The following is a 15099-nucleotide window of genomic DNA, read 5'->3' on the forward strand; positions in this document are numbered from 1 at the left end:
CCCAGGGATACCCCCTGGGGAAATCATCAACATTCTACACAGGCACATGCCTGCTTTTATGGGCATATGCCAGATTCAACAACATGGGAATAACTTGGGTTATAGCCTTAAAAACCAGGCCTGGCCTATGCTCTGGTGCCCTACCTGTTCTCTCCTGCAACTGTCACCACATGAGGCTTCTTGTTCAGAAGAAATTTCTTTAAGGTTTCAATGTCTTGAGCCTGAATTGAAAGAAAAGTGGAGCTGAATGGCTCTGAGCATAAGGAGATTTCAAGCAGTTCTGACTCCCCAAGTAGCTTAAGGTCTTATAAGACCAGAGAACAGTAAAAACTGGAAGGGTCTTCAGAGGATATCTGGTCCAACCTGCCACCAATGATCCATACCCACCTGTTCCTGACAGACAGTTGACCACCTGCCTCTGCTTATACCTTCCACTGACTAGAATCTCACTCCAGTGGTACTGGTGATATTGGCCAGATCTGAAGGATGAAACAGTTAGGAAACTGATCTCTTTTACTGTGAACCAAAATCTGTATAACACTTAGCTACTGATCCTAGTTTTAATCAAGCAAAATAACTGGTGCCTGCCGTCTTTTGGGTGAAGGCCCTTTGAAAAGGTCAACATGGCAAGTCTGTCTCCCTAAGTCGTCTTCAGCTTAAAGATAGCCAGTCCCTACTACAGTTCCTCATGACTTAATTTCTACTATCTCCCACACCTGATGTCCTCCTAGAGTTTTTGTGGATGTCTATTTCATTTCTGGTGTTACTTTTGCTGAAAATCTGAGCGTAACAAAGTTAAGGAAGATAGCGGTATTACAGAAGCTCAGTCTAAGACTGAGCACCAGTCTTATCTGGGCCCAGGGAGGTTCTCACAGGTGATGTTCTAAAGGTCCTGGACCTCCATCCACAGTGCTGTTACGTTCCCCCTTCCTGGAAATGTTGCCTATTTTTCCCCTTCTCGGGCTGCTCCTAACTTTAAAATGCTCTACTAATTTCCTAAGCAGAAGAATTTAATACCTCTCTGCCATCCCCCCAATCCAGCCAGGATATGTATAGATAGATGGTCTCCTGCATAACCATGTGCCCAATGGGGTGGGTGCCTCTCTGCCATCCCCCCAATCCAGCCAGGATATGTATAGATGGTCTCCTGCATATCTATGTGCCCAATGGGGTGGGTGCCTAAATAAAGTCTTTGCCCCTCTTTATACATGAAGCTCAATGTTAGACAAGATGCACTGCATGTTGTCCCACCAGAACACAAAACAGGAAGACTGGTACCTCTGGCTTGAGTATTATAAACCTTTTAATATTTTCTAAGATTGTCATACTTCTGGCTTACACTTAGGTTGTGGTCAACTAAACACCCGTGGGTCTTATTTATAAAAACTACTGCCTGATAGTTAGGACTATTCTGATAATCTTAATCTCCATGTCAAGATTTTAAAAAAGTAGTTGTTTATTGGCTGGTCATGGTGGCTCACGCCTACAGTCCCAGCACTTTGGGAGGCTAAAGTGGGAGGATTGCTTGAGCCTAGGAGTCTGACACCAGCCTGGGCAACATAGTGAGACTCCACCTCTAAAAAAATAAAATAAAATAAATTAGCTGGGTATGGTGGCATGTGCTTATAGTCCCAGCTACTTGGGAGGATGAGCCAGGAGGATTGCTTGAGCCTGGGAGTTGGAGGTTGCAGTGAGCTATGATGACACCACTGCACTCCATCCTGGGTGATAGGGCAAGACTCTGCCTCAAAAAAAAAAAAAAAAAAAGAAAAGAAAAGTTGTTTGTTAAGAAGTTGATCTTTCATTCTTTTTAGAATGGGTCTCTATCAACAAAATTGAAAAACATCATTAGGATTAAGAAAAAAATCCAGAAATATACCAACCAGATGAATTCAAATTCCTCTTTCCTTGGAAAAAGAGACGCTAAAAGGCTAAAGCAGGGTAAAGGCTGGCTTTGTGCCCCAGTGGCTTTCAGCTCCTGGAACAGCCTGACCCAGATGCTGGGAAGAACAGAGGCAGTACGGGCAGCCCACAAGGCCTAGGAACTGGCCTCAAGCCAGAAGCAAATTCTGTACCAGATAACTTGAGTGCCATCTACTGCCCATGGAAGTGAGACTTGTGCATGGGGACAAGAAGCCAGCGACCAGACCAGAGACAATCGGGGCCTTGCATGTGATGTTGCTTAGATCATAAACACTTAACCCCACTGAATCCTAAGACGTACTCCAGATGTACACTTGCTAACTCTGTCCCAGCCACTTGCCTTCTTTTCCCGCTCTTCCTCTCTCCACGCAGTTCGCCGTTTGGTAAAATGGGGAAGTCGAAGGAAGTCTGTCACTTCTCCTTCACCATTGACCAGGGCACAGAACACAGGGTGATCTCTGTCAGCCGAACAGAAAAACAGCGCAATAATCAGCAATATGAGGCTATGAATAAGAGAAGAATGAAATTAGAAAGACAGCTAACAGATGGTGCTAGGCAGGCAGGAATAGGCTGTTACCTGGCAGAGGAGAAAGCAATGCCGAGGACTCGAATGCCCTTCCCTTGGTTCTCGTCCATAAAATCATCGTCTTCCTCTACCTGCTGATCTGGTCGGTAGGGTGCCACCCTCAACCAGTTGTAGAGCTTTCGGCTACAGGCCTGAGGAGAAGACACACCATATACTACACTCATCAGGCTCACCAAGATTGCTCAAGAAACAGGTGCAGGCACACATTTGCAAGGATGTGTATTTGTATGTACATGTGTTCCTACCCTTGGCAGGCTTATCCCTAAAGGTATACCATGTTTTTGGAAACAGGAAAATATATAGAGAACAGTGATATAAATGACGAATGTCTGGGTGAGTGGGGGAGAGGAGGGAAGAGGCTCCAGTGGAGAGGTCTTGGAGATGTCCCCTGTGGCCCTGCTGGTACCCCTCTGAGATCACGCTTCCTTTGCCCCCCGAGTTTCTCCATTAGCTATGGGACTACTAGGGTTCCTTCACACTCAGTTCTGGCTTGCAGAAATCATATGATTAAAGATCATGCATCCCTGTCCTCACCTTTATGACGTATTCCTTGGCTTCAACCAGCAGCTTGTTCTTGAGCTCTTTGGCCATCTGCACATAGAGGAACTGCTGTAAAGCACGTTCGATGGCCATAGTGCGCTGTCGGTTCCACTCCTGCACCTGGTGGCTGAATTCATCTCGGTAGTAAAACTGTTTGATCTCTTCAAAATACGTCTGGTCATTGCCATAACTGAGGAGAGACACAAAGCTGTGGTATCAGGAATGGAGAAAGGGTGATGCCTAAACGTCCATGAATACTGTGAATGGGCAAGGGACAATGGCTCGCTCAATTCCGAAACTGGTTCACGTTCCTGAGGGAGCCTTCCCTCCACCAGACTCTTCACCAAGCCTTTCCCGAAGAGCTGCCAAGCCCAGGGCTTTGCTTACCCTTCGACTCCCTTCATATCTATGCTGATGTCAATAGTGAGCAGCCCTTCATCTTCAGCCAGGACTATCTTGAGGAACTGGTCATCTCTCAGTTCCTTCACAGGTTTATTCTTTAAGTACTTGAAGGAGTAAGCGTAGTGGGCCTCATCCACATCCTGTACGCATCAAGAAGGAATCATTAGCCTGTGGATGGCTCTGGAGCAAACACTGCCTCTCTGCTCTCAGGCAGGTATTTCAGCTGAGCAGAAGGCAAGAGACTCAGTTTAATCAACCAGAGAACTGGGTCACCTCTTGGATCAAAGCCCTTAGCCCAGCTCACCTTTCTGCCTTTCTTGGTGGGGGTTATATTTAGCTTGGCTCTCTCTTGGAAGGTTTGCCTCAGCACCTGCCGGACAAGGGGCTCACGGGCAATCTGGAGGGCCACCATGTAGCGGGCACCCTCCAGCACGGCTTCTGGCGTGGGGAACTGGCTGTGGGGAAAATGATGGAGCTGCAGGATGAGGGCATCTCGGTCCTCAGGCCCCTCCTCCTGCCAGCCACCTGCTGCATGCCTACCTGCAAACGTAATCCTTGGCCAGCTCCAGGGGCTCTGCGGGGAACTGCTCTGTCTCATGCCGCTGGTAGCTGTCCCGAAGGTTCTCTCCAAATTGCTCGGGAGTAAGCCCGAACTTTTTGGCCAAGCCATCTAAAGACAATAGGAGAGTGGAAGGTAAGGCAGTAGCTGGGCTGATAAACCTCTTGGCTTCAGAATCTAGAGTAGCAATTCTGGGCACTGGACTTTAAAGGGCCCATGAATGAGCAGGACCAGGTGGGCAAAAAATGAAAAACTGAATTTAAACACCTGATAGGCTATTATAAGGCAAAAGAAATAGAATAGATTCTCTCCCTCTAATCCTGAGTTTCCCATTACCTCAGGAAATTAGGGAGAAGCTGAACCTTACTATGGGGCAGGGCTGGGTGAGGGGAGCAGTGTTTATGAGGACCAGGTAGTAGGCTGATTCAGGACTGGAGTGGTGATTGACCCAGACCTCTGTTTCTCTCTTTTTTTCCTTCTTTTTTTACCTTTTTAATTTTTAAATTTTTTCCCCTGAATACATTCTGCACAAACTGTTCCTCTTTCTAGCCAGTAGTCTTCTTCCTGGATAACTCCCTTTGCTAAAGGCTAGAATGCCCGGGTCCTAAGAAGCTAGCTTTACCTAGCCCAGCGCTCTGACAGATGGTGTACATGTCTCGGCGGGAGGCCTGCTTAAGCTCGGGCCCCCTCTGCTCGTCATCTTCTGCCTCCTCACCTTCACCTGAGAAGAAAACAGGAGGAGAGTTAGGGCTCTAGTTTCTAGTCACTCCCAAGGATCTGACACATGTTGGGGGAGAAGCCCCAAAGAGTACCAAGCCAAAGGCCTCTTTGGGGATGCCATGGCCACCAAGCCTCCTAGGTTTTCTTTTCCATCACTCACCCTCTTCATCTCCCTCTTCCCTTACACGCTTCAGCTTCTTGCGGCTGGCCTTGGCAGCATTCTGCATCTTGGGGATGTCACGACCATAATAAAGAAGAAAATGGTTGTAGACATCTTTCAGCTCATCCATTGACTGTACATCCTTGAGCCTGAAGGGAAGGGACATAAGTTAGCACTGGACAAGGGGTGTACCACAATTTCGCTACAAGAGGTCCAATTCCCAGGAGGCAAGATCCCAACTAGGATGGATGCCTATGTTTTCCAACTGCTAAAGACACACAACAGCCCCAGAACATAACTTAACTGCAACCAAGGTATCTTAAAGAAGGAATATGTCAAACAGAAATGGTGACTGGTGGTTGTTAGAAATGGAAACAAAAAGGGAGAGGCAGCTGAGGCTTCCCACATAGCTCTATCCACATGGAATAAATGTACAGATCAGCACACATAAATATCCAACCCTTCTAACAGTTAACTTTTTGGTAAATAGTCTTTTATATACTGATATGGATAACTAAGATGAATTTGTGTCAGAAAGATCACCTTTGATGTGCTGACAAGTTGGGTTCTAAGGGATGGGGCCCTATACTGCTAATTTCGCAAGGTAACGTTGCCCCTGGGTGGCCTGCCTCGGGTCTGACGGCTCCCTGTAATGGGATAAACTCTGCCTATATTACCTCTCCATGTCCGTGGTGTCCAGTGCCCGGATGCCATCAGCAAGAGGTTTGTCAGGGTCAGCAGAGATTTGCTCGTACTGATAAGCCTGCATCTTCTCAAACAGCCGTGTTAGGTTCTCTTTACGGATCCTCAGTTGGGTCCACTAGAGCAGGGGAGGGCAGGAGTCAGGGTTGGTGTTTAACCCAGGAGACCTGGTAAAGAAACTCGACAGGCCTGGGGGGTTTGGGTTTGTGGTAGTGGCAGTAGTGGTGCCCAAACCGGCCCATACCTCCCTGGGGGCCACAGACCCACATTACCTTTTCATCCCACTGCCACACCCTCCACAGGTCATTGATGTGCAACTCAGGCTCCACGTACTCCTTTCGGTAGAAGGCAATAAAAGGCACCTAGGGTGGCAAGGGGACTACAGTCACTCTGAGAGAAAAGATCTGCAAATCTCCCTTCTGCCAGAGGATGGTAAGTTCCTGGATAAACAGCTCTACGAAACGCAACAGCCAGAAGCTCAGCCTCCCTCACAGGCCCATCCAGGGCACAGTGCTCTCCCCAGCAGGAGAAGACAACGCTGCAGTTGTGGCAGCATTGCTCTTGGGACCACCAGGGTCTCCACTGATCCTAACACTTCTTCAGTCAAAAGATTACTTCTGCAAACAGGGCAAGGGGGCTCCCTGCTTAATAGGTAGTTACTTTTTCCCCCATCCCCTAACTAAATTTCTAATCAACAAACTACTAGACCACAGGGTGCTACCTCAAAATGCTGATTCCGCATGAAGCCCAGGGCCTCTTTGATCTTCTGAATTGTGCTGGGCCCCTTTCGACTAAAGCTGCTGGTTGGCTGCCCTCGGTCTAGGTAATCACAGCTCTCCTACAGTAGAAAAGAAAAAAGAAACACCAAAGACACTGTTATTTGCTTTGTCTTACTACACAAAACTGCTTCATAACACAAGATGACCTTGTCAGATGAAATCTAAAAAAATCTCTCATGCACATACACACATACTATTCTGCACCAGGCACACAGATGTGTGGGGCAGAGGAGGAGGGGCTCCCCCTCCTGAGGAAGTGGCTTTTGGTTCATGGCGAAACCTAAGGATCTTTTTTTGGGTACCTGGAGAGAAATGGTTGGTGTGGCAAAGGCATTTCTGTAGATCCAGTCAGCTTCTTCTTCTAGCTCATCATCTTCAGCCCCCTTGACTGGGATGGAGCGGAGCTATAGTGGACCAGACAACAGAGCGAGAGTGACTTGATCTTGTATCCCACTTAGGAAAAACATACACCCTTCTGGACCGAAACATGTGATCCTCAGGCATGCATTTCCAGTCCCTGGCACAGTATCATCCTGGCTGAAGTAAGCATTTCATAGATTTGGTAGAGAAAGAGCTCCATTTCAAGAACCACAAACAAAATTGAGTGTTTACCTTCCCTCCTCTAAGAGCTGGACTCCTTGGACCCTTGGTCCGATGGGGTTCAAAGCTCATCCTGGATACTACCCAACGCAGGACAGTTGCTAGATTGTTTCTTGGCTACACGGCAATGACAGATTGGTAAAAGTCCAGAGGCTGGTGGTTTCTTACCTGGAACCTCTCAGGCAGGTCGGTAGCTCGGATTTCATTGTCCTGATCTGTAAGGTGGCTGCTTTCCAGCTCACTGGGCTCGTACATTTCAAAGATGCTCCTGCGGCTCACACGCTTCTTTGTGGTCTTTTTGGGGCGCACGCGGATTTCACCCTCAGCCTCATCATCCTCATATTCGTACTCTTCCTCCAGTTCTTCATCATACTCGTTGTATTTCTCAAATTCATCATAGTCGAAGTCCACGCCAAAGATTTCCTGGGCTTCTTGCAGAGCTCTGTGGGTGAGAGCAAGAGGCATTTGGCTCAGGTTCAGGTGATAGGAGAGAAATGCAGCTCTTGCACAGATCCTTCACTTGTCCCAAGGCAAGTAAGAAGGTTGAGAGAATGGTAAATAAAAGAACTATACTCACTGTGGAAAAAAAGGCTTAGCTGGGGGATTTCTAAGCAAACTTGTTTGTTAGAGAATAAAAAGCCTATCTTTAGCACCTGCCAGTGACAGGAATCAAATAGCAACAGGGCAGATGGGTCTGTATCCTGCTCAGTAGATCCGTCTTCTGCTACGGTATTACATCATTCCCTTAGAGCAAAAGCTTTCAAACTTTTAAACTATGAAGTAGACATCTTTCTTCCAACACAATTATATTTACAAGATCAATATGTAAATGAATAAACATGGAACTGCAGGCTGGAAGAGGAGGGCCAGAACCTTGCACATGTGGGACTCCACCCTAATCCCATAATGGCCCTAGAATGGAGAGACATCTCCTAGGGCTTCTAGGAGCAGTCTGAAATCACTGCCTAGTGAGGTTATTTGAGGCATGGAAGCAAAATGGCTGCAAGCTGGGAATGCTTCCATTTTTGGCAGTGGCCTTCAAATTCCTCCCTCCTGAATGGGCCCACTCAATGCCTTTATCGCCACCTTGTACCAGACCCCACTCACGCATCTGTGTATCCGGGAAGCTTTTTCCGCCACTTAGGTTTTTTCAGAGGTTGTCCATCATCATCCACAATGAAGTCATCAATATCTGGGTAGGGAAAGGAGGGGTCAGTGCTCAGAGTCAGGAGCTCAGCCAAGACCGAATGGCTTTAGTTCCTACTATGTGAGTGGCCAGCGAGGGGAAGAGTAGGGAGGCCCCTGGAAAGGAACTTCTTTGCGTCAAATGCTGGGGGCTGTAGCTGAAGAATAGATTCCTATCCTGTTCCTAGGGGCCAGGAAATTCCAACACACATCCAAATGGTGGCTTCCCTGCCCAAAGCCACCTACCTGACTCTTCATCATCTTCCTCCTCTTCCTCTGGAGGAGCCATGGGGGCCTCCACGGCCTCCTGCCCTTCTTCCCCTTCCCCATCCTGGAAGATTTCCTCCGCGATAGCCTCTTTTTCATGTTCCTCCTTGCCATATTCCTCCTCGTCATCGTCCTCATCATCTGACATTTTTTTGACACGGCGGTACTTTTGCTAGGGGGTTGAGAAAACCTGCCTCATCAGGTCTGAGGGGTCTGGCAGAAGGATGCCTGCTCTCCCGTCTCACTCTTGTCTTCCCACCACAATTACGACAACCAAGGGAGGTGGGAAAGAACAGGCTGAGTGATGCTCTTTCAGCCCCAAGGCCACCACCCTCGAAACTGACAAGCCTTTCTCTAACAGGCACCCAGATATGGGATGCAAATCTGGCCTCCACAGAACAACGATACTGAGCAGCTTTCTTTTCTCTGGTGTTCCCCAGACTGTTCTAGATGTGCCTTCTCTCCCAGAGAGACACTGAAATTTCAGGGGCTTTTTTCCTTCACCCCCTAGGAACGAAGACAAAGAATGACACTTACTCCTCGTTTGACTTTGACACCTAAATTCTCTTCGATGAGGTCAAAATCATCATCTTCCAGGCGGTCGTCAAAAGATGCTGAAAAAAACAAAGTGTTAGGGATGGGGAGGTCCCTTTCCCACTGCAACTTCCACCCCAGCCTCACCTGACCTGAAGACAGACTACTCACTGCGTTTTCTCTTCTTGTGGCCAACATCATCTTCTGAATCACCAGAGTCACTGCCCTCATCCTCCTCTCCTTCATCTTCATCATCATCGTCATTGATAAAGCCTTTCAGGTTGCCTTGCTCATCTTGATCATCTAGGTTTTCCTCCTCTTCCTCCTCATCTGCAAAGAATACATGTTTGAGGCACAGAGACTGGGTAACAGGCTGGGGACCAGGCAGGGCCACCCGCTTAATGAGATTCTCCATTTACTCTGCACCCAATGACCTGGGCACCATGTTCACTCTTTTGTCTGGTGTAAAGATACAAAACACAGCCATCGACTTAGAGCAGCAGCATCCAGAAATGACGATTTCTTTTCTACATTCACCATCTGTCTTTAGACAAGATGACCTTCCTAATTATTTTGGCTCCTTAAAATCATTACCAGAGGTTTACAGCCACCAATAACCTTGTTTCACCCAGTTTATAAAATTAGCAGCTATATTCCCTCTTTTATCCATAATTCTTTTAATTGTTTCTTCTTTTAATTTTTAGAGATAGGGTCTTCTTTCTCACCTAGGCTGGAGTGTAGTGGCGTGATCACAGTTCACTGTAACTTTGAAATCCTGGGCTTAAGAGCCTCCCACCTCAGCCTCCTGAGTAGCTGGGACTACAGGTGCACACCCCCATGCCTGGCTAATTTGTAAATTTTTTTGTAGAGACAGGGTCTTGCTACATTGCCCAGGCTTGTCTCAAACTCCTGGGCTTAAGCAATCCTTCTGCCTCAGCCTTCCAAAGTGCTGGGATTATAGGTGTGAACCACTGTACCCAGCCTCATTCATAATTCTTCTGACAAAACTTACACTTCCCTTTCCCCCTTTAAAGCCATTTCATGGTTGTACTCTGCTGATGATCCCAAAGGTTGGGTTTGGCCAGAGAAATAGGAAACTGGGTGCATAAATACTAACACCGCTAGGTCTAAAAGCAGGAAGTGTTACATATGTAACACAATATTTATTTATTGGCTTAGTATCTGTCCCCTCCCACTAAGGTAAACTCCACAATAGCCAGGTCTTTGTTTTGTATTTCTAGTTCTAGGCACAATGCCTGGCATACAGCAGATAGATGCTCAATAAGTATTTTCTAAGAATGACTGAAAGTTCTCAAGCTGGTACCTCATATGTGATAACTTCTGTGCTGAGCCTGAGCCTTTCATCAGCAAGAATCCAACTATCCAAAGCTTAGCAATAGTGGGGAGAAGCTTGAGGCTGGGGCCTCCTCACCATCATCCTCTTCTTCCACAAATTTCTTGGTGACTCGGGGTACCACCTCGCCGTCATCATTGTACTCTTCCTCTGACTCCTCAGCCTCGCTTTCCACAAAATCAGACATTGCAGCTTCTCACAGCCTGCCTGAAGAGGACTAGGGAAAGAGGGGAGGGTTGGGGATAAAAAATGAGACACAAGATATTACAGAGGGCTCTTAAACTTTCCCACAAACAGCCTTTTAGCCACTTGCCATTGCTATGCCCACTCAAATCACTTCCACTTGGGAGAAGACAGTTAGAATCAGGTGGCTCCATCTCTTCCGTTTCCCATTCCTCCCAGAGTTGCTCCTCTCATGTGTACTTTCAAAAAGATAGCAATTACACTGAACTTATATCATCTCTCTTCCCCAGACCTTTACCCTGCTTACCATTTGCAGGCAGGAATGGGCAGATGAGGAAAGAAACTAACGCAGGGATAATTACGTTAGCGGGAATATGGTGATAGAGTATGTGACTTATTCATAGGGAAACAGTATGCCAACTTTCTGAAAGGTGCTTTCATATACACTATATCTGGTTATTAGCAGAGTCAAAGGAAAACCCCTTTCAATAGATTCAACACACAAATACTTCAGGAACTTGAGCCCACTTGTGTGAGTATTGGTTGGGAGAATTTGGGTAGAAAAGGGGCTTCTGTAGAAACATTAGAACCATGATTCTATTTTTATCATTTACTTCCCCTGCAAAAAATCTCGAAAGGCAACAATTAAATGGAAAAATTGCTGGGCTTAAGAGTAGGCATCAAATCCTGGTCTCATCATCTACCAGCTATATAAACAAATTATTTGATGTGTCTGAATAAGTTTCTTCATCTGGAAAATGGCAACAGCACTACCTACCTCACAGGATAGTTGAGAATATTACATGACATAGTGGAAAGAACCTAATGCTTCAGGATATGTTAACTGAGTTTGAATCCTAGGCCTAATTTTCCTTAGTAGTCTGTAACTTTGTAAAAACCAATCTGAACTTTATCTTCTACTTCCCTGCTTTCAGACTCATTCGAAGCCTGGAAATTACAGTAGAGAACTCCCAAGAACCATAACCTGGTGTTTGACAGGCCTTGAGCAGGACTTAAAAAACAGCACAAATCATCACATCATGATTCCATTTTGGAACCTGAAGCTGGCTGCTGATAAACTCAGCACCACTCCTCATCCTGTCCAGTGTAATGGTCTATTGTGTATATCCCACATCCCTTTCCCCCACTTAGACTACAAGCTTCTGGAAGATAGAGACCATATCCAATGGAAAAACTAATAAAAACCACGAAAGCATAAATGGCAATACAAGAGGCATTACAAGGCTCTTGTGATTCTATACCAGAAAAGCTGTAACCCTCTAGGTACTCGGTACAAATTAGGAACTATTAAGTGCCTGTTAAATAAATTACTTATTTTTTCATATTGTTGCCATTTTTCCAGTTAAAGATGGTAGTGGGAGGGAGAAGAGGGTGGCCAATCGCTACCTGAAAATCTAAGCTCTAAAAGGAACTTTAAATTCCATGGCTCTAAACCTCCTGAAAATTGCCCTTCCTGTTATCAATACCATAACCAATTAATTAACTTAAAGATTAACTGAGCTCAAAAAAACAAAACTGAAGGTATTGGGTTCTGATGGAAAAGGGCGGGCAATGTTCCACTTTAGGTTGGTCTTATGTTCAATTTTAGGTTGAGGTTGCAGATGCCATTTTCACAAACTTTACTGAATGTCTGCCATGTACATACACTCTGCTAAAAGATAAGCATGTAAAGAAAATAGGAATGTTTATTTTCAAGGAGCTGACTGTCCAGTAGAGGGAGAAATATAAGGACCACAAGATAGTTTCATGTATTACAGTAGATGTATAGAGCAGGCACAGAAAGAGAACTGGAAAACAAATCCACAACACACACACAGAATCCAACTAAAACTAATATGGGTCTCTCCTGGGTACTTTAAGCAATTAAAAAAGTACACTGAGGAATAATGTTTATTACACACCTACCTAGTGCCAGACACTTAACAAGTATCCTATTTTTGTTTTGCTATCTCTATCAATGGGAACAAATATCCTATTAATCCCTACACTGTCTTTTGAGTTATAGCACACTTCTCTTTCCATTCAACAAAGGAGGAAATAGACTCAGGGCTGAAGTCACTTGTTCAAGGCAACACAACTATCAACTTCAAGTGCTTAGATTTTTTTTTTTTAATTTCATTTCTTTCTCATGTATCTTTAAGCCAGCAATGGTGAAGTGCTTAGATTTGAGCTAAGGTGTGTCTGACTCCAGAGTCACAGCTGATTGTACTATATCAACAGTTCTCAGTGGTCCAGGTACCACCTCCTCCTTTTACCACCTCTCATGAGTGTATGGTGGAGTTTTCCTGAGGTTGTATGATGTCTGGTATGACAACAGACTGGATGCAGAAACAGATATTAGAATACAGTTGTATTCTATTAAGACAGACATTAAAAAGTTGCAAAAAAAAAAAAAAAAAGGAAAACAGTGCTATTCTTTCCACTAAATTTTTTGTTTTGAAAACTTTTGTTTTCAGAAAACATGTTTTCATATTGTTGTTTTTCATAAAAAGTAGTATTTATGTTAAAATATCGTGGGCCTACTACTTTAAAATGAATATATATATATATATATATATATATATATAGTTTTTTTGGGTAGAGAAGGGATCTCGCTATGTTGTCCAGGCTGGTTTCAAACTTCTGGTCTCAAGCCATCCTTCCACCTCTGCCTCCCAAAGTGCTGGGATTACAAGCGTGAGCCAATCTGTCTGGTTAAATATTTTTAAATGTCTCAATTTTAATTTCTGATTGATAAACATCAATAGATACAAATCTGGTAATTATCAATGGATATAACTCACAAAAACAAAATGTTTTTGGAGTCCTAAATAATTTTTAAGAATACAAAGGAGTCCTGAGATCAAAATGTTTGAAAATCACTGTAAAGGCCCTGTAAGGCCATGACGTAGGAAGCCTTGGAGTTAGATTGATGCTGCCACCACTCCCCCCATCTGTATCCTTAAGGTCATTTTGCTTGAGTACTGCCAAAAGTGAATGTCTTAAACTTCTGCCAATTAAATCTGGAGCTCTAATTTTAATTTTGACACCACCCCCCCTTAGCTCTGAACTGAGCCATTAAAAATAGATATGAGTACAAGAACCCCTATACATAGCTTGCTTTAATTAGGCTATCAGACCCCCAAGTTCAATCTTTTAAGGCCTCAACATCTTGAAATTAAATGCCCGCTCCTGCAGACCAGATGCCCCCCCAGCCTACTTAACAGAGAGAAACAGAAAGGCTACCTGATAAAAACAACAGCTTTCTTCTGTCCCAGGGGGTAGCTGGTGCTCTGTGCTGCACGAAGCTTGGGAAGATAGCTCTGTTCCCTTCCTCCCATCACCTAGGTTAGCAATAAAGCATATGCTGTGCTATGGCTGGGGAAGGCCTCCTATCTAGCTCAATACCAAGACTTCCACTTAAAAAAGGTGTGCCAGAAGCAATCCCGACCTGCTGCAACTTGCGGGAGCTAGATGTGCAGACTGCAGCAGCACTGCAGGCTGAGGCTAACAAGCAGCAACTACTCCAGAACAAAGACACTAATATATTTATTTGTATATGATCATTATTAACATATGACATCCGGGATGAGCCTGATGTGGTCTGGATTTTGTACTTAGTATTCATGCTCTTAAAATTTCTTCCATATTCATACTGTTAATTTTGCAACTGGAATAGGTCTAGAAGAGAAATGGAAAGGTGGAGGGAGAAGGTTTCTCCAGGCATAAGCACAGCTGCAGAACAAGATGTGGCTCAAAGGGAGAGGCTGGTGGTTGCCATGACATTCTCTGGAAGAGGAATGAAACTGGGATCAGATTGCCACAGGGCGAGGGCCTCAGTAGTCCCCTCCATTGAACAAGAAGTTGTAGGAGGCAATTAAGAGGAGACTACAGTGAAAAGAGATCTAGTCTGTTAATTCACTTCACTTTGTAGCTTCAATTAACATTTACTGTTTTTCTTAGGATCAAGCTCTGTGCTGAGTCTTGGGTATATAAAAATGAGTAAAACATGCTTCCTACTCTGGTGGAGCTCACAATCTATCTCAAAAACCTTGTAAATGAAGTTAAAACAAATCATAATTAATTTTAAGTTACATACCTAAACTATGGGAGCAATATGAAAGTTGGGGAACACCTCTCACGCCTGAGTGAGAGAGGAGTTAAGAACATAGTCTGGACAAAGGCAACATGAGTAAAAGTTTAGGCTTGAAAGGGCCTGGTAGTCTGGGGAATAGCCCCAGGAGGCTGGTGTGGAGTTTCAACTACAAGACATTTCACATGGTCTTGTATTCTATATTTTATGAACAAGGGCCTAAGACTATTTATTCCAAAGGTGTCCATGAGTGAATATCCAATTGGAATCCAAAAACCTAAAAGTTAATAAGTATTCAGAGGCTACTTAAGACAAGTTCTTTTAAACCTGGGATTCAGAACTCTTTGTTATTTCAAAAAAACCCTAATTACACTAAGTTGAGATGCTAAAATACAGAAAAGTTTAATTCCATCTGTTATTACTTTAACATGAATATATTTATAGGAAATAAGTCTTAGAATATTTAAAAAAAAGCATTATTGTTAATAATGATTCTTTAACATAAATAATTA

The 15099-nt window shown here is 44.6% G+C and overlaps 1 protein-coding gene across 1 annotated transcript in view; it reads right to left on the reverse strand.

The window, feature by feature from the left end:
- Positions 1–15099, reverse strand: part of SUPT6H (SPT6 homolog, histone chaperone and transcription elongation factor) — a 32698-nt gene that overhangs the window by 13547 nt on the left and 4052 nt on the right. The window contains 19 exon segments of the mRNA XM_045525370.1: positions 145–221; positions 2264–2381; positions 2501–2640; positions 3044–3239; positions 3437–3591; positions 3756–3906; positions 3992–4121; positions 4633–4731; positions 4891–5039; positions 5568–5710; positions 5865–5954; positions 6314–6430; positions 6674–6775; positions 7140–7413; positions 8079–8163; positions 8403–8595; positions 8961–9037; positions 9129–9287; positions 10390–10528. Coding sequence (XP_045381326.1) covers positions 145–221; positions 2264–2381; positions 2501–2640; positions 3044–3239; positions 3437–3591; positions 3756–3906; positions 3992–4121; positions 4633–4731; positions 4891–5039; positions 5568–5710; positions 5865–5954; positions 6314–6430; positions 6674–6775; positions 7140–7413; positions 8079–8163; positions 8403–8595; positions 8961–9037; positions 9129–9287; positions 10390–10498 — 2564 coding nt within the window. The 5' untranslated portion in view covers positions 10499–10528.

This window comes from Lemur catta, chromosome 15 (genome assembly GCF_020740605.2).
Source record: "Lemur catta isolate mLemCat1 chromosome 15, mLemCat1.pri, whole genome shotgun sequence".
NCBI classification, from domain to species: domain Eukaryota; kingdom Metazoa; phylum Chordata; class Mammalia; order Primates; family Lemuridae; genus Lemur; species Lemur catta.